This window comes from Protopterus annectens, chromosome 16.part0 (genome assembly GCF_019279795.1).
Source record: "Protopterus annectens isolate FY-2018-M chromosome 16.part0, PAN1.0, whole genome shotgun sequence".
Classification (NCBI taxonomy): domain Eukaryota; kingdom Metazoa; phylum Chordata; order Ceratodontiformes; family Protopteridae; genus Protopterus; species Protopterus annectens.
The window spans coordinates 48,069,532-48,096,791 of NC_056750.1; the positions used below are offsets into that span (position 1 = coordinate 48,069,532).

At 40.5% G+C, this 27,260-nt stretch overlaps 1 protein-coding gene across 1 annotated transcript in view; it reads right to left on the reverse strand.

Annotated features, from left to right (window-relative positions):
• The window catches only part of LOC122790767 (protein mono-ADP-ribosyltransferase PARP14-like), a 1,159,206-nt gene that overhangs the window by 547,179 nt on the left and 584,767 nt on the right, over positions 1 to 27,260 (reverse strand). The window contains exons 10-11 of the mRNA XM_044058380.1: positions 26,146 to 26,298; positions 7,283 to 7,342 (exon numbers count right to left, since the gene is read on the reverse strand). Coding sequence (XP_043914315.1) covers positions 7,283 to 7,342; positions 26,146 to 26,298 — 213 coding nt within the window. The remainder of the gene's footprint in view (positions 1 to 7,282; positions 7,343 to 26,145; positions 26,299 to 27,260) is intronic.

Sequence of the window (27,260 nt, forward strand, 5' to 3'; positions counted from 1 at the left end):
CCATAATAGGAAGAGATCATCTACAAACCTTCAATAAAAGATTATTTTCTCAGACCATACTCCTGTGAGAATATTTAGTGATTCCCATTTAGCCATAACTATATTGGCGTAGCTATTAGCACAAGAAGTGCCCATAGCCATGCTACCTTTTTGTCTGTAAATGTTATGTTCAAACATAAACACATTTCTTCAATATGGTTTCCACCAAAAAGCAGAGGAGATCTACCGTTCTAGATTCATACATTCCGTCTTCCTTAAAATACTGATGTAAAAACTCCAGACCTTCCATATTAGGTATTACAGTAAAAAGAGATTGCACATCCAAGGTGACCATTAAGCAGTCCATTGTTGGTGTAAAACTATTAGTGAATGCATGTAGCTCTACTAAAAATTGATTAGTGTCTCTAAGGATAGAGTTGTTCCTTGCCAATACAGGTTTCAGGTGGTGCTCTACATATATCGATAGTGGCTCTGTACACCACCCCTGCCCTGCCACTATCAGTCTCATGGGTGGATTAAGGGCGTGCTTATGTATCTTGGGTAATCCCTGTATTACTGGTATGATAGGATCATCCACAATGAAATAGTTGTATAGGTCCATAGTAATCTGACGACATTGCATACATTCAAATAGATCATTGCGCATTCTGCAAATGTATTTACCAATTTTAACATGGTCGATCTTTTCATACACTCCTTCATCACTTAACATACTGTACATCACATCCCTATAGAAAACATAATCCATAACCACCAATGGTCCCCCTTTGTCAGCTGGCCTAAAACAAATATTCTTGTCATTATGTAAAACCTCAATGTTTCCCTTTCATCTTTCCCCATATTAACAAAGCATTTAGTACGTTCCTTATCATCATACATGGAATATATATCGTTGATACATGCTTTTTCAAATGTTTCAATTGCACCCATAGTGATGGGCATATAACCACTAGCCTTCATGAACAAATTAAAGTCCTTATCACTTACATTAACATTTTGAAACTGCATTTTCAACATTAAATTTCTAGTGAACGTCTTTAGTTCAATTACGTTTTCAGTTAGCGTCATACGACTGGCCGGTATAAAAGTCATACCTTTACTTAGAACAGTCTCTTCCACTTCATTCAATTTACAGCTAGAAATATTCCATATCAAAATCCGTTTTTGTTTTGCCACATTTTCTTTATTGTTAGAGCATTTTCTTCTTCCATGGAGGCCTTCCTCTTCAGGCGCCCTCTCCCCTGGTTCCGCTGGTAAAAATTTGGTGTGTGTATAGGGTACGGTAGACTTAAATGTTCTAAATCCTCAATGAGTTGGTTAATAACTCCATTGCTGTTTGCAGACTGAGCAGTTTCTTTTCTGCGTGCTCCAGTCCCAGCAGGGGATGTGGTTTCAGTATGTAAATCAGTCAACCTAGAACTGCCAATCTGACTAGTAAAAGTAACTTCCTGCCTTCCCATCCCTTGTGCTGCATTATTATTTAAGGTGGTATTACTAGTACTGACAGACGAATCAGTTACTACATTTTTCATAGGACGCCCATTCATGTGCGAATGTAAATTGTTATTACATTTTTCTCTTGGCCAGGAGAAGACCCGACCGGTAACAAATCGTTGGTATCCCTCTGAATTTACTTTTTCTTGTAATTCAGCAGGTGAGTTTCATAGGATCCCAGTTCGTATTAGGCAGAGCCCCTCACTGACTCTCTTCAAGAGAAATCTTGATGAGTGGATGGGAGATCATAAGTTTACCCCAGGGGTCACATCTGTGTCACTGCTAGACAGGGGCACAGTAAACTAATTCTATTATATAAGGGGACCTTCACTGTGTCACTACTAGACAGAGGCACAGTATTCTAGATTTATTCTGTACATTTTTGTACCATTTCATGGGCTAGCAAAAGCCACATCAATATGGCTAGGCTTACAAATGCCCCAGGGCAGATAGCCTAGTACTATACTATGAAACTATGAAACTATAGGCATTGACTGTCTCAATGATGTGTTCGACCTTAATATCCACTAACGCTGAAGGGTATTTCTCATAGAGTTCTGTTTGCTGCTTCCCTATGCTATCTGCCAGTTGATCTTCCTCTAGTTTAAAAAAATGGATAAGTAGCTTCATGTAATTGTAACTGGTATCTAAGTTAATTTGTTGCCACTGTGCAAGCAAATTCTTATATACATTGCCATATGTTGGCATGTTTAAAACCCTTAGGCCACGAGGCACGATGCGTTGATATGAAAGCGCTCACCATTTTTTGTACTTTGTCTGTGGATTAAAATTGAACTTTATCTTCACATGCCTTGGTCTGGTGCCTCCTATATTTTTTACATTGGATACTTGTCTTTTTGGAGGACCAGTTTGCCTACACCACAGTGTTGCTTTTCCTTCTATATTGATACTTTTCAATGTGGTGCTAGGTCATGGCAGAAGGTACAATTGAGGTAGCCATACTGGATCAACTACCGGAGCTGAACAGCTATGACTAGATGGGGCAAAGAAATTTGTGCTCTTTATTCAAGGAGAAGGAGAATCCACTTTTAACGTTTATTCCTACAGCAGCACCTTCAACAGCAGAATCTAATAGTGTACAAGTCTTACACCTATTGAGAAAGGACTTGCATAAACTGGAGAATGACACACGTAAGCTGGTGAGATTACGGCTACAGAGATTTCACTTTGAGGCATGTTTAAATCAATGCATTGTGCCTCATGGCCTAAGGGTTTTAAACATGCCAACATATGCAGTACCCCTTCTCCCCTTCTACCTCACCATGCAGCACCCCTTCGCCCATTCTACCTCACCATGCAGCACCTCTTCGCCCATTCTACCTCACAATGCAGCACCCCTTCTCTCATTCTACCTCACCACATGGCATACGTTCTCACATTCTACCTCACCACACAACACCCCTTCTTCCATTCTACCTCACCACACAGCACTCCTTCTCCCATTGTACCTAAGAACACAGCACCTCTTCTCCCATTCTACCTCATCATGCAGCACCCCTTCTCCCATTGTACCTCAGCACACAGCACCCCTTCACCCATTCTACCTCACCATGCAGCACCCCTTCTCCCATTGTACCTCAGCACACAGCACCCCTTCTCCCATTCTACCTCACCATCCAGCACCCCTTCTCACATTGTACCTCACTACACAGCACCCCATCTCTCATTCTACCTCAGCGTGTAGCACCCCTTCTCCCATTCTACCTCACCACACAGCACCCCTTCTCCCACTATACCTAATCACACAGCACCCTTTCTCCCATTCTACCTCACCACACAGCACTCCTTCTCCCATTGTACCTAAGAACACAGCACCTCTTCTCCCATTCTACCTCATCATGCAGCACCCCTTCTCCCATTGTACCTCAGCACACAGCACCCCTTCACCCATTCTACCTCACCATGCAGCACCCCTTCTCCCATTGTACCTCAGCACACAGCACCCCTTCTCCCATTCTACCTCACCATCCAGCACCCCTTCTCACATTGTACCTCACTACACAGCACCCCATCTCTCATTCTACCTCAGCGTGTAGCACCCCTTCTCCCATTCTACCTCACCACACAGCAACCCTTCTCCCACTCTACTTCACCACACAGCACCCCTTCACCCATTCTACCTCACCATGCAGCACCCCTTCTTCCATTCTACCTCACCATGCAGCACCCCTTCTCCCATTCTACCTCACCACATAGCACCCCTTCTCACATTCTACCTTACCATGCAGCACCCCTTCTCCCATTCTACTTTAGCATGCAGCACCCCTTCTCCCATTCTAACTCACACAGCACCCCTCCTCCAACTCTACCTAACCATACAGCACCCCTTCTCCCATTCTACCTCACCACACAGCACCCCTTCACCCATTCTACCTCAACATGCAGCACCCCTTCTCTCATTCTACCTCACCATGCAGCACCCCTTCTCCCGTTCTACCTCACCACATAACACCCCTTCTCACATTTTACCTTACCATGCAGCACCCCTTCTCCCATTCTGCCTCACAATGCAGCACCCCTTCTCCCATTGTACCTCAGCACACAGCACCCCTTCTCCCATTCTACCTCACCACGCAGCAACCCTTCTCCCAGTCTACTTCACCACGCAGCAGCCCTTCTCCCATTCTACCTCACCGCACAGTACCCGTTCACCCATTCTACCTCACCATGCAGCACCCCTTCTTCCATTCTACCTCACCATGCAGCACCCCTTCTCCCATTCTACCTCACCACATAGTACCCCTTCTCACATTCTACCTTACCATGCAGCACCCCTTCTCCCATTCTACCTTAGCATGCAGCACCCTTCTCCCATTCCTCCTCTCCGTACAGCACCCCTTCTCCCATTCTACCTCACCATGCAGCAAACCTTCTCCAACTCTACCTAATCACACAGCACCCCTCCTCCCACTCTACCTCACCACACAGCACCCCTCCTCCCACTCTAGCTAACCACACAGCACCCCTTCTCATATTCTACCTCAACACACAGCACCCGTTCACCCATTCTACACCATGCAGCACCTTTTTTCCCATTCTACCTCATCATGCAGCACCCCTTTTCCCATTCTACCTCACCACATAGCACCCCTTCTCACATTCTACCTTACCATGCAGCACCCCTTTTTCCATTCTACCTCACCATGCAGCAAACCTTCTCCCACTCTACCTAATCACACAGCACCCCTTCTCCCATTCTACCTCACCACACAGCACCCCTTCTCCCACTCTAGCTAACCACACAGCACCCCTTCTCATATTATACCTCAACACACAGCACCCCTTCACCCATTCTACACCATGCAGCACCTTTTTTCCCATTCTACCTCATCATGCAGCACCCCTTTTCCCATTCTACCTCACCACATAGCACCCCTTCTCACATTCTACCTTACCATGCAGCACCCCTTCTCCCATTCTTCCTCACCAAGCAGCACCCCTTCTGTCTTTCTACCTCACCATGGAGCACCCCTTCTCCCATTCTACCTCACCATGCAGCACCCTTCTCCCATTCTACCTCACCATGCAGCACCCCTTCTCCCATTCTACCTCACCATGCAGCACCCCTTCTGCCATTCTACCTCACCATGGAGCACCCCTTCTCCTATTCTACCTCTCTATATAGCACCCCTTCTCCCATTCTACCTCACCATGCAGCACTCCTTCTCCCTTTGTACCTCAGCACATGGCACCCCTTGTACCATTGTACCTCACCATGCAGTACCCCTTCTCCCATTCTACCTCATCATGCAGCACCCCTTTTCCCATTCTACCTCACCATGCAGCACCCTTCTCCCATTCTACCTCACCATGCAGCACCCCTTCTCCCATTCTACCTCACCATGCAGCACCCCTTCTGCCATTCTACCTCACCATGGAGCACCCCTTCTCCTATTCTACCTCTCTATATAGCACCCCTTCTCCCATTCTACCTCACCATGCAGCACTCCTTCTCCCTTTGTACCTCAGCACATGGCACCCCTTGTACCATTGTACCTCACCATGCAGTACCCCTTCTCCCATTCTACCTCACCATGGAGCACCCCTTCTCCTATTCTACCTCACCATGCAGCACCCCTTCTCCCATTCTACCTCACCATGCAGCACCCCTTCTCCCATTCTACCTCAGCATGCAGCACCCCTTCTCCCATTCTACCTCACCATGCATCACCCTTTCTCCCATTCTACCTCACCATGCATCACCCTTTCTCCCATTCTACCTCACCATGCAGCACCCCTTCTCCCATTCTACCTCACCATGCAGCACCCCTTCTCCCATTCTACCTCAGCTCACAGCACCCCTTCTCACATTCTACCTTATCATGTAGCACCCCTTCTCCCTATCTACCTTACTATGCAGCACCACTTCTCCCATTCTACCTCACCATGCAGCACCCCTTCTCCCATTGTACCTCAGCACACAGCACCCCTTCACCCATTCTACCTCACCATGCAGCAACCCTTCTCCCATTTGACCTCACCATGCAGCACTCCTTCTCCCATTCTACCTTACCACGCAGCACCCCTTCTACTATTCTACCTCACCACACAGCACCCCTTCTCCCATTCTACCTCACCACACAGCACCCCTTCTCCTATTCTACCTCACCACACAGCACCCCTTCTCACATTCGACCTCACCATGCAACACCCCTTTTCCCATTCTACCTCACCATGCAGCACCCCTTCTGCCATTCTTTCTCAACACTCAGCACCCCTTCTCACATTCTACCTCACCATGCAGCACCCCTTTTCCTATGCTACCTCAGCACCCAGCACCCCTTCTCCCATTCTACCTGAGTACACAGCAACCCTTCTGCCATTCTATCTCAACAGACAGCACCCTTTCTCCCACTCTTCCACACCATGCAGCACCCCTTCTCCCATTCTACCTCACCACACAGCACCCCTTCTCCCATTCTATCTCAACAGGTAGCACTGCTTTTCCCATTCTACCTCACCATGCAGCACCCCTTCTCCCATTCTACCTCACCACACAGCACCCCTTCTCCCATTCTATCTCAACAGGTAGCACCCCTTTTCCCATTCTACCTCACCATGCAGCACCCCTTCTCCCATTCTATCTCAGCATACAGCATCCCTTTTTTAATCTTGCGCTTCTTTTATAATAGAAAGAGTATCTTTGATCCTCTATTCAGTTATATTTACATAAATCATCCTTTGCTTTTTCTGACTTAGGATCACTTGTTCCAAGGGGCTTCTTTGTGCCTTCTGTTTAGGAGACTCCCCTCTCTAGGGCTTTTCTTGCCATAACTGCAGATTCTCCATATCATGTGCTCCACCAGTTTCTCTTGGAGTCTGAAAATATGAAAATCTCACATTTCCTCTCCTACAGACATATTTAAATGAGAGTCATGAAATATCCCTTCTATTTGTTTACTTTAGTCAATCCTATATGCTTTCTTGATTCATGCCCCCACCCCCCCACACACACAGACAGCTCCCCCTAGAATAACAGCTCTCTTTAACACTTTGCAATCTGCTTACTAAACTACACTGCTAAGTATGGAGACCTGGAGTAATTTCAGCTTGGGCATCTGATTTTGATTTTCATCAACCTCTTTTGCTTTCTCATTTCACTTATTTTGTAATATATGCCAAGAGCATTTTATGAGGAATGAGTATTTTTTTACATTAATACTAATAATTCGTTTTTCATAACTTCATAAAAGTTGTTAAAGCTGAAAGCTGAGAATCACTTCATTAGAAAGAATTGCAGTGCTAGTTTATCAGGGCAAATACTCACCTTGTTTCAATTTTTCCATGACAGTATTACCGACTGCAGCAAATATTGCGCCTGCCACACCTGTAATGAGAAATGAATATGTCCATTAACTGCTTCTTTTACTTAAAGCATCACTGAGATATAATTAGCTTTCTTTGCATTTAATCTTAATAAGTCTTCTGTTTCCATGGTTGATTACAAGTAGTTATAAAAAAGATGCATGCATGTGGTTTATGTTAAGTGTAGGAAACTGCAATGCAGAAAGTTATTTCGCAACTATGACATCATCCTTATCCAAACAACATTCATTGAGAATTGAAGACAGTGTGTTTATCAAGCACACTTAATTTCTTAATTCATGCATAATTAATCGGTTATGGGGCAGTGATTTTTCACATGTTTGTGATATACTGCAATTATAATAAAGCAAATGCTTTTATTAATTATTTATTTATGTATTTATTTATTTACTTACTCACACATCACTCCGTCAAGCTAGAATCATTTATATCTTTGTAGGCCATATCTATCAGACACATGGCCAGCTACAAGCCAGAGACCAGAATAAAGCAATATACTTCAGTTGTGTTCTGACCCTTACCTTGAATGAAGTCACATGTTCTAGAAATTAAACAAACACTCACTTCATTTTTTTCAGATTTCAAAAGCCCTAAAAGAGGAACTATGTATTATAATATATAATATGCTATATATTGTATATTATATTATATTATACATATTATATGCCTCACTACATTTACACTTTCTCTTCTCATGTATTACATCAATAAATCTTTCCTCTAGTACTTTTCAGATGCTAATGTACATGTCTCAGTGCAAAATGATGAGTGTTTATTACTTTTCATGATTTTGTAGAAGATGAATTATGTATTAAAAAACAGTAATCCTTTATTAGAATTCATGGTATAATACAATAGTCACTGTAGTATAAATGCCTGGTCTATATACTACTACTACTACAAGAATTGCAACCTATTGCCAACCTTGCACTGATTAACCCTACAACTGCTTTTGAATTATTACTTTCTTAATATAAATTACTGTGTGACCAACTTCTTAAATCACTTTGCATTCTTTTTTCAGTCAGTATTTTTAATCTGGCTGTAAACCCAGGTTGTTCTTCTTTTGGCTTTTCCAGGTTAGGGGTCGCCACAGCGGAACTCCAGTCCGCTAATGATTGGCAGTAGATTTCTATGGCGCTGAGGTGCCAGCTCGAAGCCCAACCTTAAACGAAGGCACGCCCATGCACGCATGTCTTTCGAATGCCACATGACCGTGGGGAGGACATGCAGACTCCACACAGAAGGTGCTCCAGCTGAGAATCGAATGGGAGAACCTCTTGCTTTGAGGCGACAATGCTACCGCTGCACCACCACAAGTCTAAAATGAATTAGCGGTTGACCAAGTCAACAAATAAACAATGAGCAACTGCAATCCTTTATATTTATTTACTCATTTTATATCTGGTCTCAAAGCAACTCAATGGTAAGGACCACCTTCTCACAGCTCAAGGTCTGAGGTTTAGTCCTGACCTCTGGTCATTGTGAGTGTGCAATTTGCATGTTTTCATCTGCCAACATGGATTTTCCCCAGGTATTACAGTTTCCATCCAAAAATATGCTGGTTTATTGGCTACTCTGAACTGTACAGATATATTGCATTCAACCTTATTCTTGTAACCAGGGTTATGGTTGAAAAGTGACCAGGACACAGCAGATCACATACCAGGTTAAAAAGCATTTTAAATTACACTATCCTTCCAAGAAAATGTCTCTTTCTTAAGCAATTTATGTACATAAAAGACACAAAATGATATTTTTCTGCAAGATGTGTTCACTGGTAAAGGCAATAAAAAATGTTCGATATTTTGACTCCTTGGTCTTTGACTCTATAGTCTTACTAGGTGATGATGTCAAGTCAGATACGGTGGACCATATCAAAGCTTCACTGTTTCTAATTTAGCTGAAGATACATGGTCAAAAATCAGCGGACTTTAACATCGATCATCTAAATATAGGTTATAGTAAAAATGAAGCTCACTTGCTATATAACTGGACAGCATCAGATGCCATAACCATTTTCGAAGCATGGCTTAAACATGACAGAAGACACTCAAATATTTCCTGCAGGAAATTGTAGCCTGTAATTTGCATGAATTCATGTTCTTCAGTACTAGGTCACTGACAGCACTTTACCACGTAATCTAAAGAAGGCAACATGAGACTACAGAAAAGGAAAATACCAGAAAGTCCTTCTTCATCCAGATTATTACTAAATCAGTGCACCACAAAGATTTCATTGGCTTTCAGGGACTAGGTCTGAAAACAGTCAGTCCTAGAGGTTTTCATGTTACAGCTGCCTGAGCTTCAGTTCTATTGAAGTATCAGAGTGTCTGTTTTTGATTGGCTGGATTCTGCTTGGTGTATAGGCTGGATTTTGATTGGCTAGCTTCTGTTGAACTAGAGCCTTGCAGACTTGAAAAGAACAGAGGTTTGCAGAGTCTGGTGTTCTTTAGTGCTGGGCTGCTGACTGCCCTTCAAATATATCCTGTTGTCAGGAACTGAATTATAAAATCCTGTGGAAACTATGGAAAGTCCAATGCATTAGAAAACTAATGCAAACTGAGGCTGAAGATGTAACAAACTTACTGACTGATAAATTTAGCTCTAACTTTACCCCTTTCTCTTCTCCGTCTGTTCATCAAGATAGATCTGAAACTGGCTCTCCTCCAGCTGTCACACAAGACCAAGTCCTAAATGTGCTATCAAAAGCAAAAAATACTGCATCAATGAGCCTGACAGTATTGCTGGGTACATCTTAAATGACATGAAGTATAATTTTACTGTACCCCTAGCAACACTGTTCAATCTTAGTCTGCATATGCAGATTTTGTACCAGGTGACTGGAGAACAACTATAGTTATTTCCCTGCATACCGGAGGACCTTACACAGACTCAGGTAATTATAGACCCATAAGCCTGACCAGCCTTATATGCAAAGCCATAGAATGACTCATCATGGGGCTAATCTATAAAGACATAGAAAACCTCCAACACTGGACCCATCTCAGTTTGGATTCATCAAGGCAGGTCATGCTTACTCAGCCTGGTGGATTTTTTGTCATGGTCACCAAAGCAATGGATGAATGCAAAATAGTACACATTGCATACCTTTGTATGGCCAAACCTTTTGACTAAATAAAGTAGGAATAAAACCCTGTGTCACCAGCTAGATTGCCAATAGGGTCACAGATAGGATGGAGAAAATCAAAATGGAGGAAGTTACCACCAAAAAGAGACAAGTTGCCAGTGGTGGATTCCTCCAGGGTTCTGTACTGGGACCTCTCTTGTTTGGCATCTACTTTTCTGAAGTTAAAGCCAGTACCAAAGAGCCCTGGCTGACTAAGTTTCCTGATGACTGCAAGCCAGGAGCAGTCATTGAATCCCCAAATGACTTAGCCATCTTGTGGGAAGGTTTGTCCCAATTAAATAACTGGTGTCAAAATTATGGACAGAAACTAAACGCCAAAAATGCATCATTGTATTCTTTGGGAAGTCATCTGCCACAGGAAGCTATCACATTGACAATACACCCCTAACAGCTGATCCAGTTGTTTGGGAATTGGGAACTTATGTCGATAGTGACCTAAATTTTGACCAGCATGTGTCTATTGTTGCAAGAAAGTCCTTCTGTATTGCATAGCTTATAAACAAAGGGATTGTGTCTTGATCTAGGGCTGTCATTGTTCCCTTATTAATCCAGTCATTGAATATATGCCCCTTTTGGTATGCATCTGTCCAGACACATGCAACAAGTGAAAGATTTAGTGAACATCACTAAAAAGATACAAGGCCTAAATAGCATGTCCTACATGGACTGATTTAAAGCTCTCTCATTATACTCTGTATCCAATAGACTACTAAGAGGTGACCTGTGCCTGGCATACAAGGCATCCTGCAACCCATTACTAATGGATGTTCTGCACATCAGCTAGTCAAATGGCATCAGAAATACTCAGTCTAGGATCTGAACCTCTTCTGCAACATCAACATAACAGTTTGGAGGGACAAGTAAATCTTGCAGAGGATACCACTGCTCTGGAACAAACTCCCCATCCACATAAAACAAACTTCATCCCTGTCCATATTCAAGTGCAATTTGGATCTATTGATAGGAATCAGAAAATTTACCCCAGGACTGCCCTCTGTTCTACTAATGGACAGAGGCAGCTCCTAATTGATTTATTCTATGCATGGGTCCCCTTAGATCATCTATGATATGATTACAGTTATTCTATTTAGGAGTAATATATAATTATCAACCATGGGATGGGTAAGGCTGATCTCTAACCAAATGGGATAGGTTCATTTAAGTACAAAAAGGGAAACTGACTAGGCTTAAAATGGCTTACATGGGCAGCTAGCCTAGTACTTACCTATGAACCTATGAATTAACACATCCCATTGAAATTGATAAGAAATAGTAATAAAGAAAAAAACTGAAAAAATGGATAAATAGAATATGTAGGATTCTAACTTGTACGATGAAAGATTTATTATGTACTGTAGAACCAAGGCAATTATTTCATGTCTTGTGGTTTGCCATTTATCACAAAACGTAGCAGCTCTAGTCTCCACATACTTTGTGAATCTGCACTTAGGGAAATACACAATATGCCTTCTTCCTCTCCCTGTACCTTAATAAATGAGCTATAATAATACTCAGTTTTGCAGGCTTGGACACTGTTCTCCTCTCTGTAAGTAATGTGTGATGTCATATGGCTTTCTTTAATTTGTCCTAATTAAAGTTGTTGTCTAATCACTTTTGTGATGTTGAGTACACCTTGTGGGGGATGTTGTTGCATTGCCACTGTACCAAAATGGATTGATTAGATTATATAATTTTCTTAATTATATCAAGTAATTTGTCCTTTACTTTAGCGTGTATGTAATGTTCCCCACTTTGATGCTGCTTTCCTTTATTTAATCTACATGGATGCACTGTACTTCTGCTTTTTATGACAACATGACGATTCTACTCTTATGTCTTGCATAACAGGTATGTCAGAATACTGTTACGATATAACATATTTCCACATTGGTGTATCTCCCTACATGTACTAGTCCACTGAAATGCTGTATATCACAATCCTCTCTGAAAATAGGTTGTTTCTTGTAGGACCACTGACTAACAACATATAAATATGTAAATTAGACAGTGTACTTTAAGCAACTGGTGCAGCGGTAGCATTGTTGCCTCACAGCAAGAGGTTCTCCCGTTCAATTCTCGGCTGGAGTGCAGGGAGTGCCTTCTGAGTGCAGTCTGCATGTCCTCCCTGTGGGTCGAGTGGCATTCCAAAAGACATACGTGTATGGGCATGCCTTCGTTAAAGGTTGGGCGTCGAGCTAGCAACTCAGCACCATGAAAATCTACTGCCAATCATTAGCGGACCGGCGTTCCACTGTGGTGACTCCTAACTGGGAAAAGCCAAAAGACAAACTTTAAGCAAATGACCAGAAAATATTTTCAGAATTTAAAACCTGCCCCTGTGGCTTTATGTAATATGATGATGCTTGTAAATGTTACCTTGTAACCAATGACTACAGCTTCTCAGCAGCCATGTATTTCCTTTACATATAGCTACTCCTTCATTTCATGGCCACCTTCGCTCGCCTCTGTTTCTGTCTTTCCCCATTCCTTCTAATGCTTCATCACAACATCCTCCATCATCTATCCTTAAATCCTTTTGTTTAGCCTTTGTTATTCCCATTCCAGCTTTTGTGCTATCACTTTATTAATGTCTGTTCTTTCCTCATAACTTGATACCACCATACCATGTGTCACTCTTCCAATTTATTTCTCACACCACCATCTTTTCAACATTTGACTTCTTTAACTGTTATATTTTCACACTTTCTGAAAAAGAGATTCCAGAATTTGAATTAGGTACAGGGAATTTTGTGGAATTCTGCATTATATGCTAGACTGCTTACTCAGTAGAACTTGTCTTTCTTTTCATATTTACTAATGAGAAGTTATGTACCTACCATAGCATTCCATGTTAGTTGTCTTCTTCTCGCCTTCTTTCTTGCTGGATGGGTTCGGAGCTGATCCTTGGCTCCGACTCAGCCTATACTAAAGCTCGAGAGCTATTTTTACCGGCTCGAGGCTACTCTGTATCCCACAATGCTAGGCGCTAACTACCCAGATCTCGTTTGATAGATAACATCATAGCAGTTCTGATCCCAGAACAAAGGAGAAAGAGGAATACCTATATATATATAACATACCCAGAAAAAGGGCAACCATGGGAGTCCAAGCTGGGATGAAAGAAGGCCCAGAAAAATCCTTTCGGTCTATCCAGGCTAGGGGGTTGGAGGGTGGGACGCAAGAAAGAAGGCGAGAAGAAGACAACTAACAATGAACGTTATGGTAGGTACATAACTTCCCAATGTTAAGTTGTCAATCTCGCCTTCATTCTTGCTGGATGGGACTGCGTCCCTAGCACCTCAGCCCTGGGTGGCTCATCGGAACAGACTCTTGAGGACGGTGGAACCAAAGTTAGCTCGGCTTCTGGAGGCCATGTCCAGTTTGTAATGAGAAATAAAGGTATGAGGAGAGGCCCATGTGGCTGCCGCACAAATGGAGTCTATAGGTAACCTAGCCTGAAAAGCTATTGACGTAGCTAAGGCTCTAGTTGAGTGGGCTCTAGGTTTTGAAGGAAGTTCTTTTTTTTTTTTTCAAAACAGGTTTATTGTTTTAACATATAAGAGAAATATCATAACAATTTTATACAAGTAATTAAAAATAGGTATTATTATAATATTCAACAAAACAACTAAAGTATTTACAAAGACATCCACTACAATCAGATCAATTAATTAAACTAAAATACCATGCTATTGAAATTAAAATTTTTTTAACAAATTTTGTAAATTATCCCATACAATAAAATAAGATGTTTTTCTATTTGTTCTAGTCCTAATTGTGTTTATTTCCATATGGCACACTATATTCATAACATTTTTAAATTCATTGAACGAAGGAGGTGTATCTGAAATCCAATTTCTAGTTATTATTTTCCTAGCCACTGCTAGAATAGACCATAACAAGGGAAGCTTAAACTTTTTAACACTTTGAGGTACAGGTGTGTTGAATAATATAAGAGATTTAGAAATAATGAAATTATCTGTAAAAGAGCCTGCAAAAATTCATTAATTGACTTCCAGTATTCTTTCAATTTTATACAGTCATAAAACATATGAGCCCAGTCAGCATTAATTTCTACATTACATCTCTTACATAGATTATCTTTATTATTTATTTTATTCATCATCAAAGGTGTATAAAAAGATCTATGTGAAAATTTCCATGTATAAAGTCTCCAGACAATGGAAGACGTAGTTCTATAAGCAGATTCCAATATATATTGTTTATCTTGTTGATTTGGTGGGTCCCCATTAATAGAAGTGAAATAATTCCAGTATGAATCTACACTGTAAAAAGTTTCTTGTCTGATAACTTTATGTATGTATGAAAGCTTACCTTTATCAGAAACTTTATGTTGTAAATTTAATATCAAGTAATCAATCAGTGTTGGAATAGATTCTTTAACAGTTATAGACATTAAATCTATTTTATTAATGAGATGTTGTCTAAAGGTCTGAACATCTAACCAGCAAGTTTCTCTTAGATCAAATTCTTGTTTTAAGAAATCTAGATTTTTAACTTTATTATCAGATATCAACTGATACCAGTACTTTAGATCATTATCTATAGCTAAATTAGTTCCTTCAGAAGTAGATGACAAAAGCATACCCTGAGTATACATTATAGGAAATACAATAAAATTCCATTCCCTATACTTAGGGTGCATGAATATAAAGTTACGATAACTAATAATAATATTTAATGGGTAACAAACCATATGTTTAGGTGTAATAGGTGAAGTACAAAATTCCTTTAGTAACCATAACATGAAGTTAATTACAATCATATTTTTATGTGTTAAGGAGATTTTCATGAAGTGTATACTAATTAGCTCCCAATAATCTTTCCATTTTGTGACATATGACTGATCTATTAATAAAGTAATAACTTTTACAATAGAAGAGATAGTATATAAATTAAAGTCTGGAAAAGAAATACCCCCTTGAGACCAGCTATTAGTATGTTTCTTTAATGCAATCCTAGGTCTATTAGGTGCCCATAAGAAATTTAACATTAGTGTGTTCAGTTTCTTGATAATTATTTTTGTAGGTGGAAGTATTATTGATTGTATTAAGTATAAAATCTTGGGGAATATTATCATTTTAATAATTGTAAGTCTCTCCTCCATAGTAAAAAACATATTATTCCAGGTATTAAAAAAATTTGTATATTAAGAAAACAGGTATTATAATTATTATATATAATAGATTTAATATCTTTAGATAGTATTATACCTAAATAAGTTATCTGACCTGAATTGGGTACATATTTAGTAAAATCACTAATGAGAATATTTTTTCGTGTATATATAGGTAGTATTTTAGTTTTTTCTTCATTGAATATTAAACCAGAAATACTTTTAAAATTCATCATGTTATCAAATAGAGACTGTATAGAAGAATTAGATCCTGCTGATGTAATTAGAACATCATCTGCAAAAGTTGAATTCTGGATGTTGTATTTTCATCTATTTCAAAACCCTCTATGTCAGTACTGTTTCTGATCAAATTAGCCCAAGGCTCCATTACTAAAGTGAATAATAGTGGAGAAAGTGGACATCCTTGTTTTGTACCTTTAAGAATGGGTATTTTTGTGAAACATATGTTCCTACCTTAATATAAGCCAACGTTCCTTTGTATAAATGTTCAATTAGATTTACAAATGCATCCGAGAAGTTTGTGCACTTCATTAAGGTAAACAGATAGTCCCAACTTACTGAATCAAATGCTGAACTTATATCAAGACTAATAAGTGTTAAATCTTTCTTTTTCCTATTTGCAAAATCTGTTAATGTTAAAGTTCTTCTTATATTATCAAAAGTATTTCTATTTACAATGAAGCCTGTCTGATCTATATCTATAATGCCGGGAATGATTGTCTTCAATCTATCAGCAAAGATATTCATAAACATTTTATAATCAACATTAAGTAATGAGATGGGCCGATATGAAGAACATCTAGTTGGATCTTTATTAGGTTTTAAAATTGGCGAAATAAATGTATATTGCCAAGATGGGGGTTATTAACTCAGTTTGGGCCAAAATAAAACCTTATGTATTAATGAATATGTATTTTTAGAAAGGATTTTATATATCTCTGGTATAATACCATCATTACCCAGTGCTTTGTTTGATTTAAGCTTATTTATTTGTGTAATAACTTCTGTATATGAAATACTCTTGTCCAATAGTTTAATCTGTTGTTTATTAAGCTTTTTATTCATATTTGTGGTTATAAACTCCTTTATTTTATCTTTAGGTTCCATGTTAATATTATTATGGTTAATTTTGTGAAAGTGATTTTTAAATTCATCTAGTATTTCTGGTATACTAGAAACATTCTTCTTTTTCCTTAGAGAAAAGATTTCTTTGTTATGGTTTTGTTTATTCAACCCTTTTGTTTTATTTTTAAGTCTATGTAAGTATTTGGGGCTTATTGAATAAGACAAAAACTTGTATTTCTCTAAAGTTATTTTAACTTTATGAGTTAAAATTTCTTTGTATTTCTCATTTAGTTTGTTTATTTCTTCAATAACTTTCTTGTCCATAATATTTTCTTTATTATTATGTTTATAAGAGTCTAATTTACTTTGAATATCTAACAATTCCTTATCCCAAGATTTCCTTTTATTATTATACCATCTGATACTTTGTCCATATAGATATGATTTTAAGGCATCCCAAACATAAACAATGGAGACTTCAGGAGTGTTATTTATGTCTAAAAATGTTTTACTTCTGAAAGTATATATTCTTTATAGTCTTTTAGTTGAGTTAAGTATGTTGGTATCCTTTTGATCTGAACATTATGAGTATTTTTATCATGAATTCAAAACAATTGAATTATGATCAGATATAGGACATGAAATGATTTTGGAATTAATTAAATCTGTTACCATCTGGTTAGAAATAAAGACCCTATCTTTTTTTGAATAAGTTTTGTATCTGTTAGAAAAAAGGTGTATGGTAATGATTTTGAATCTATCTGATTATTAATATCATTCAAATGATAAGAATTAGCAAAATCCTTTAAATGTTTTGCATTAGATGTAATTCTTCTCTTTCCTATAGTAGTAGTATCACTTTCATGTAGTATACAATTAAAGTCACCAGCTAAAATAATATCTCCTATGGAGAATGATATGATCTTATCAAGATGATGTTTCACTGTATTAATACCAATTCCAGGTATCCAATATACATTAATTAAAGTGTAAGTCTTCCCATTAATTTGTATTGTAACCATACAAAACATTCCTTTGTCATCCTGATAAGACTTAATGGTTTTAGGAATGGGCATACTTTTATTCCATAAAATAGCCACTCCTCTTTTTCTGAGTGTGCTCTGAACTAACCAATACTGTATATTTGTTTGTGGCTAGTTTATCAATATCTTTTTCAAGAGATGGGTTTCTTGTAGGAAGACTAAGTTGGCCTTATGTAAATTAATGTATCTTATTAGGCTTGCCCTTTTACATGGATTATTCAATCCATTAATGTTTAAAGAAATTCCTTTTAAAGATGTCATTTGGCATTTTTAAAACTTAAGAATCTTATGATCAAAATAACAAATAACAAGATAAGTAATGTTACATCTCCTCCTTTAGGTGTACCTTTAAATATAGCTGTATTTATTGAATCTCTTATGGGATTTCGATAGGATTCAATTTTGTTTGTAGTGACAATGAATGTACAAAATATATTGTGGATGTCAAAACTATATACAAATAACAATGAACAAGTGAAATTAATGTAAGGATTAAACCTTGCATCCAGCCTGGAGTTATAAACTCCAACTTAGAGTAGTATTTACCACTCAAGTTAACCCCCTACCCTAAGCAGCAGTACGTCAGTTACCACCTTATCAATTTAATACTAGTTATATTTAACTGAAGTTAACAGTTTTCAATTCAATTATCTAGCAAGACAAGACTACACATTTGGTAAAACAGCATCATATAAACTAAAATAAACCTTTTTTTTTTTTTTTTTTTTTTTTAAAACTGTTCATACTACTATATACATCCATGTAATATAAAACACTTGTATTCAAATAGCATTCAAATAATCTTGATGTTAGAAATCAAGAGGAGAGAAAAATAAGTTCTAACATTCATTTAAATCAAAAACTTTGGCTAATATGATTCAGACATTACATATATTAGGATGCATCTATTTTCTGTCATGTAAATACAGTTAACAGCTTCCAAAAACCTTGAATTGCTTGTATATGAGCATTTACTCAAACTCATTATTGCCAATAGAATAAAATATTGTATTCATAGAAATTGTTATAAATCATACTTCATAGTTAAGCAGATTCTCAGAAACATTTATATACATATCTACATGCACACACACACACACACACACACACACACATATATATATATATATATATATATATATATATATATATATATATACACATACACACACACATACACACACATATACACATATATATATATATATATATATATATATATATATATATATATATATATATACACATGCATACACACACACACACACACACATACACACGCACATACACACACATACACACACACACACACACACACACACACACACACACACACACACACACACACACACACACATACACACAAACACACACACACACATACACACACACACATACACACACACACACACACATACATATATATATATATATATATCTGATCTCACTGAGTTGTATCTTTACTGAGCACTATCTTACATTGCTGTCCCTTCAATAAATCTGTATGCTTTATACAAAATAATGCACAGCAAACACATTTTAGTAACCAGATTTTACAAACATGCTATACTACTGCTTTAAAATATATCACATGACAATTTCTTCCAGTATAGAGTTATAAAATTATTTATGCTTGTCAATCAGATGAATTAAATGAGTTATAGTAATGTATATGTTTGGGACATAGGTTTTTAACTTTGAAGGAAGTTCTTGACTCCTCAGTTCATAGATGAAAGTAATCACAGAGGCCAACCATCTGGAAAGGGTTACTTTGGAAACTGGAAGGCCTTTCTTCCCTTCCGCATAAGACAGGAAGAGCTGCTCAGATTTCCTAACTTGCTTGGTTCTGTCCAGGTAGTAATGGAGTTGACAATGAACATCCAAAAAATGCAACTTTTGTTCCGCTCTGTTGGAGTAATTAGGGAAGAAAACTGGGAGATCGATAGTCTGGTTTAGATTTGCCTCAGAAGATATCTTGGGTAAAAAAGATGGGTTAGTTCTGAGGGACACTCTATCTTTATGGAAAACCAGATAAGGAGGACGAACGCAAAGGGCGTGAAGCTCCGAGACTCTCCTCGTGGAAGTTATGGCCACTAGAAATAGAGTTTTCCATGAGAGTAACTTCAAGGAACAGGAAGCCGCAGGTTCAAAGGGAGGGAGAATCAAAGAGGTTAAAACCAGATTCAAATCCCACTGTGGTGGGGGATCTCTGATTGGGGGCTTAAGTAAAAAGATACCTTTAAGGAAGGCTTTACAAAGTTTATGGGACATAACAGTGGAGTCCGACAGGCCAACATGAAAATTTGAAATGGCCGCTAACTGAACTCTGATAGAGGACGAAGAAGAACCTGATTGAAAAAGTTCAGCCAAGAAATCTAGGACTGATTGGATAGGTGCCGTGAAAGGCTCCATGTTTCTAGTCTCTGCCCAGAAGGAGAAACGTTTCCATTTGCGAGCATAAATCCTCCTGGTAGAAGATTTGTGGGAAGTTAGAATTATGTCACGCACCGAATGGGAAATAAAGGGAAGCCTGGCTAAGGTTGGAAGTGGGGCAACCAAGCTGTGAGGTTGAGAGAGGAGGGAGTGGTGCAGCTCGCCCGACTGATGGGTCAAGAGGTCTGGCACTGGGTCCAGATGCCAGGGCTGTTCCAAGAGGTAACGATGCAGGAACGGAAACCAGATTTGTTGAGGCCAGTAAGGGGCAATGAGGATCATTGTGGATCTCAGTGCAGTAGCTTTCTGAATCAGCTGTGTGATTAATGGAAAGGGGGGAAAAGTGTACAGAAGACCCCAGGGCCAATTGTGGACTAGAGCATCTCTGGGGGGGTGGTCGGGAAGAGGGAAGAGAGTGAAGAAGTCATGGCACTTGCTGTTTTGAGGTGTTGTGAAAAGATCGCAGCAAGGCTGACCCCATCTTTGGAAAATCTCTTCCACTACTGACTGCTTGAGAGACCACTCGTGCGGCATGAGAATGGCTCTGCTCAGCCTGTCCACTATTATGTTGGACTTCCCGGGGATATGCGTTGCTATCAGAAACCGCTGAGAAGAGATCGCCCACTGCCAAAGTCTGAGTGCTTCTCGACACAAGGGGTAGGACTTGGTTCTGCCCTGCTTGTTGATGTACCACACTACGGACATATTGTCCGTCTGAACTGCAGTAGTCCCTATGGAAAGAGAGTCCTGAAGGGCTTGCAACGCTAAAAGTACTGCTCTCATCTCCAGGACATTTATGTGCAGGTGGCACTCGAAAAGTTACCATGTGCCCTGGACTGTCCTGACCTGAAAATGCCCCCCCCACCCGATCAGGGAGGCGTCCGTTGTCACCGTAGCAACCGGGGGGGGAGAACAAAGGGTCTGCCCTGAATGACTTGAAGGGAGACCATCCACCAAGACAGGTGTTTCTTGCATGATTGGGTGATTAAAATGCTGTGTGACATTGGAAGTTGTTGAAAAGACCACTGGGAAAAGAGCATCCACTGAAGGATCCGCATGTGAAAACGAGCTAGGGGAAGTAACGTAATGGCTGCTGCCATGAGACCTAAAGTCTTCAGTACAAACCTGGCCTGGATTCTGTTGCTCTGAAGAAGGATGTGAACGTGTGCGCGAATATCTGAAATTCTATGTGCGGTTAGTTTTGCGGACAGTTCGGTTGTGTCCAATATGGCGCCTATGAAAGTAATAGACTGACAAGGTGACAAGGCAGCCTTTTTGAAATTTATGGAGATACCTAGCTTTTTGCAAGTTTGAATGGTGTAATCTCTGGACTGAAGAAGTTGAAGCCTGGTGGTGGCGGTAAGGAGCCAGTCGTCCAGATATTGAAACACCTGGAATCCTTGACGTCTCAGATGAGCCGTGACCACTGCCATGCATTTGGTAAACACCCGGGGGGCTGTAGTGAGACCAAAGGACAGGGCCCTGAACTGGTAGTGACTGGCCCCCAGCCAGAAGCGGAGAAACCTCCTTCAGCGCCTGTGCATCTTGATGTGGTAGTACGCATCCTGAAGGTCTATAGAGCACATCCAATTGTCCTGGCCCAAAAAGCGTAGAATGGACTGTAGCGTGACCATCCAGAACTTCGTTCTTTGGACAGACCTGTTTAGCCTGCTGAGATCCAAAATTGGTCTCCAGTCCCCTATCTTTTTTGGTACCAAAAAGAACTTGGAGTAGATTCCGGATCCTTGCTGGTCTGCTGGGACTGGTTGGATGGCTCTTTTTCTTAGCAGTTTTGAGATTTCTAATACTGCTTGTTCCCTTAGACCAGGTGGAACATCTGGAAGGGGCCTTTTTGGCTGTGTTGGGGTGTGGGCAAAGGGAATTTCGTAACCCTCAGATATGATAGACCGTACCCATCTGTCTTGGGTGAGGGAAAGCCAGGCTTCTGGGTACAGTGATAATCTTCCCCCGACTGCCTCCGAAGGCAGACAGTCGGGCAGCATCTCAGGGATGCTGGAAGGGCTGGCCAGAGACAGCTTCTCTGCTACCCTGATTCTGTGGACCCCCTCTGCCCCTAGGGTGGCATCTGTTATTGTCCCCCCCTGCCTCTAGAGGGGAACTCACCTCGTGCATCAGGCGCGACTCCCTGTGGTTTGTGAAACCACATTTTTCCACCATTCTGACCCTTTGGGTATAGTCTAGACGGGGTGGAAAAATGGACTCCCATGACAGAGAGAGCCTTGCCATCCTGTTCGCATCTGGTCAAAGTATCCTTCACCTGAGGTCCGAACAACGCCGAACCATCAAAGGGGGAGTTAGTGAAGGACGCCTTGAAGGGGTCAGCAAAGTTACAAAGCCACATCCAGGCATGACGCCTTAAGGCCACGCCTGTGCCTGCAGCCTTACTCACCCCATCGGCTGCATAGGAAATAAGTCGCATGGAGGAGTTAACAATCGAGTTCAGAGTTGCCATCTGGGAGTTGATTTTGTCTTGAGACCCCGCAGCTGTTGGATCCTGTAATGTATCACCCATTTCTTTGAGCATGTCTCTTTGAAGGCGGGTGAAATGACAAAAGTAATTCAGCGACCGCATGGTAAAGGTCGCTGAAGAAAACATCTGCTTGCCGTACCTATCCATAGTCCTAGATTCCTTATTAGGAGGATGGATCGGTACTGAAGGATCAGCCAGTTCCTTCTTAGTGGCTGCCGCCACCACCATGGCATCAACAGGGACACCCTTGGTTAAAAACTGCTTATCAGAAGGGGCTGTGAAAAAATTTTGAAGGCCTCCGTGGGGTAGGTTCCATCGTGTCAGGGGCCGTCCATGCCTTCCGTGCCACCACTTCCATGAGTGGGTCAAAGGGCGGAGACACCCAGGAGGTGGAAGGGCGAGAAACAAAAGCCTCTAGGTAAACCGACTCATCCTCGGAAGGATTGAGGGTAGACCAGTTCCCCCTCTGCTTGAGGATCTCAAGGATGTCAGAAAAAGAGACATCCTCAGAGGGGGACCGTGGGGACCCTTCCAACTCATCCAAGTCGGTATCGGATGTGACGGACTCAGGAGAGTCCACATGCTTCCTCTTGCATTTCCTTTTCTGAGGGGGCTCCCCTGATGGATCAGGGGAGGCCTCGGAAGAGGAGGATGCTCCCAGTGGGGGCACCTGAGGCATTGGATCTCTGCGGTCGGGGTCGAGAGGATGGGTAGAGACCGTAGCAGGCACAACAGTGGTAGGAGCTGAGGGAGCTGACCGAGGAGCAGGCACAGGGGCCAGCACACTCCTCATGACCTCAAAGGCACCTCTATCAGACAGGGAAGAAGGTCCCTGCTCTGAAGAGATAAGGATCCCTCCCGGCAACGAGAGGGACGGCTCCGAGGCCAATGTCAGGGCTGAACTCACCTGCGCCGAGGCTCCGAGAGGGAGAACGGGGTCGGACAAGGGTCTGATGCCACTCGCCCCCTTGGATCCGATGAGGGAGTCCCAACACCCAGATCCCTCCAAGGATGGAACCATGGAAGAGATCGGAGCCAACGACGGAGCCAAAAGATGTGGTATCGGCTCCGACGTGTCGACGGTACCGGCTCCCACGAACTCCGGCTCCAAGCTCAGAGGAAGAGTCGGAGGAGGAATCGACGATGGAATGGGGATAGCCACTGTCTGTTGAGAAGGGCTCTGAAGCATCTGGGCCAGTGCCTGCGACTTAAGGAGTCTGCTAATCACCCTCTCGAGGTCGTGTTCCGAAAGCCTGGAAGACCGAGAGGATTGGGACCGATGGCTCCGCTCCGAAAGCAAAGGAGATCTCGGAGCCGAATGGACTGACTCCAAAGAAGGAGACCTGGAGTGCTTACAGGTCGCAGATGGTTCCGAAGCAATGATCAGAGCCGACTGAGTCTTGGGAGAATCGGCTCCAGCCAGAGCCAACATAGGAACACTAAGAGCACCACTAGTCGAAGGCTCGGTTCTTGGAGCCGACGGTTTTGTGGGCTTCGAAGGTTTGCCCGATGAAGACTTGGTTGGGAAACCTTCAGATTGCAACAAGCCTCGTAAAATAAGCTTGTTTCTGCATTCCTGCAGGACTCTTGGACTGAATGCATGGCAGACAGAACAAGAGTCCTGCAGGTGCAGAGCGCCCAGGCAATAAACACAAGAAGTATGACCGTCTGTCAGAGACATCTTCTGACAGCATGAGTCACACTTCTTGAAGCTTGAAACCCTGGAATCCTTAGACATCCTGACAGGGATGACAAGTCACACCCACACAAACAAACACCCACACTCAAACTTACTCAGTCTAGTCACACACGCACACACAAAGACTGAGACTATTTAGACTGACAAATAGAGAATTTTAAGCTAAATTTAACTAATTTAAACTTAAGATTAAGCTAAGATTTAAACTAAAAATTAGCCCGAAGGCCTAGTAATCTACGGAGTGGGGTAGGTAACGAGTAGTAGTTAGAAGCAAACCCGAAAAGGAGCTATCTAAGGTGGGGATACACTAGAGGGGTAAAGTGGATCTAATAGAAAACTATTACTACAAAGGGGAAGAAAAAAACCTTACCAGAAGAGATTTTTATAAATCTAACCTGAGATCTGGCAAAAACGCAACCTCGCAGCTGAAGCGGCAAACGAGATCTGGGTAGTTAGTGCCTAGCCTTGTGGGATACAGGGTAGCCTCGAGCCGGTAAAAATAGCTCTCGAGCTTTAGTATAGGCCGAGTCAGAGCCGAGGATCAGCTCCGAACCCATCCAGCAAGAATGAAGGCGAGATTGACAACTTAATATTTGTTCTTTCACCACGCGTTTGCATTTACAGTTTGCTTTAATTTTGCTAATATATGAATGAAATGATAATGCAGTTGTGATAATAAATAAAAAGTGCACTTTACAATGATGTTATTCTTGGAATTTTTGCTCATGAAAATGGAATTTCATGATTTTATAAACATAAATCAGTGTCATTGCTTTCCCCCATAACTTATGTAAATATCACATAGGGTCATAAAATTAGTTTTCATGTGCGTTCTTGCCTTAGATCTACCCCCCCCCCATTAATTTAGCTGTGTGGACGTCATGTCTTTCAATTGTCCATCAATTTTATGAGTACAAATTCACATGATTCTGATACCCAGGTTAATTATATATTGAATCTAGTATAAGTGCTTTGATTTTAAGGTTATTTCCCTTCCTGTTTTCTCTGCTATACAGACTGTACATAAAAAATGGTTAGTTTTTTAATTACAGTTTTCTTGGAGCATTTGTCTATTGGTTTAAATTGAAATTAAGGTTTGACCCATTGGATATACCTGACCACCAAAACAATGAAATGTATATATAACTTATATTTGTGTTGGCATGGTTTTCATGAATGCCTTCTGAAGGAAATATCTGGACTTTCAGTTGCTTGTAGTAAGCAGTCCTTGACCCATTTCAGTCATTCTCAACTGCTGCTGAACTCTTCTGTAGATCTGCAGTCCCTCGCCACTCTCAATATACATTTCACAGCACCACAACTGCTCTTAATATTAACTGTTTTCTAATGGTGGACTTTATATCTATCTACCTGAAGTCCCCTTCCTCTTTAATTTTATATCACCTACCTAGCCCCAGTGGTTCTGCATGTCCATGTTTTTAGTTTTTTTCATCAATATATAAATCCTACTGGTGTGAACCTTCCCTCAAAAAACACATTCTGCATTCCCCTTTGTACCATGTTACTTAGCAGTACAATGGCTTTTATATTACCTATTTATGTCATGGACATCTGGTAACATCTGAGAGAAAGTACTCATTTTAATCATTTGCAACATTTAACTAATTTACTTTAGGTGGTCATTTTGTTTCAGGCATTGTAAAATGTGGTTCAAAATCCACTGCATACAATAATAGAGATAGTTTGCTAAAATTATTTATAAGTTGCAAGTAATTAAATACAAGTATTAACAGTTACTCTTACCCACACTAGTGTTGAGAGCTGAGAAATTAACTGAGTTTACAATGACCTCAGTTTTTTCCTGGACGATATTTCCACAATGTATCTGCACAGTCACATTACCGACATTCATGCTCACGGTATCCGGCAGGGAAGTCAATGAGTGGTAGAAGGCACCTGTTTTAAGATAAATGGACATGTGGGGGAATGAGTTAAGCTACTGAAATATACTGGAAGGAAAATATTGTTACTGTCATGAAAAATTACCTTGTATATCAATTCAGCATAAGTTACAGATAATGCCAAGTGACTGCATAAAGAAAGGCAATAAATTCATAATAAACAGCAGCATGCAATAGAGAATATAATGCAGATCTCTGAGGTTGTGGTTTTCCTTCATGGAAAAAAAAAAAATAAACTGCAGTCCAGCAAAGAGATTTCTACTCAAAAACCACTTAACTACTTGAAATGTGATCTGCCAATGGGAATATTAGAATTATGTCAAGTTTCATTCCATCTGTCATAAAGTATATGAGTGGCCAAGATGGTGAGCAGTTAACAGCACTATTTTTTAGCTCTGCTTCATTTTAACATCTCTGACAGGATTTTTATTAAAAATTTAAATAGAACATTTCAAAATTTGATGAAAAAGAAGAGAGAGACAGTATGATTCAATTTCTTAATACCTGGCTACCTAAAACTTTGAACCTGCCTGAAACTTTTTCCTTTGACATCAAAAGGACACATAAATCACTTTCCAACTCATTTTTAAAAAGAGACCTACCATCTGATCTTGTTACTCTTCATTCATTCCTTACTGATGGGTTATCGGTTCCATCCTCCGAACCGAGCCGGCCTTATACCAAGCTCATGTCAGCCAAAAATTCTCGAGCCAAGATCCTACCCATAATGCTCTGCTCCCTGTTACCTCAGATCTTGTTTGCCGAGTTGCTGTACAGCCATGTCAAGCCTTCTTTCTCAGCTAAGAGTTAAATTTTTTGAAGTTTTTTCTATTATTAGAGTTTAGAAAGTTTTCAGTTCTTCACTATCTCCATTTTCCTACCCTATCGCAACTTTGAGATTTTCTCCCTATAGTATTTTCCATCCTTTTTCTTACCTTTGAGGTAATTCTCTATTAC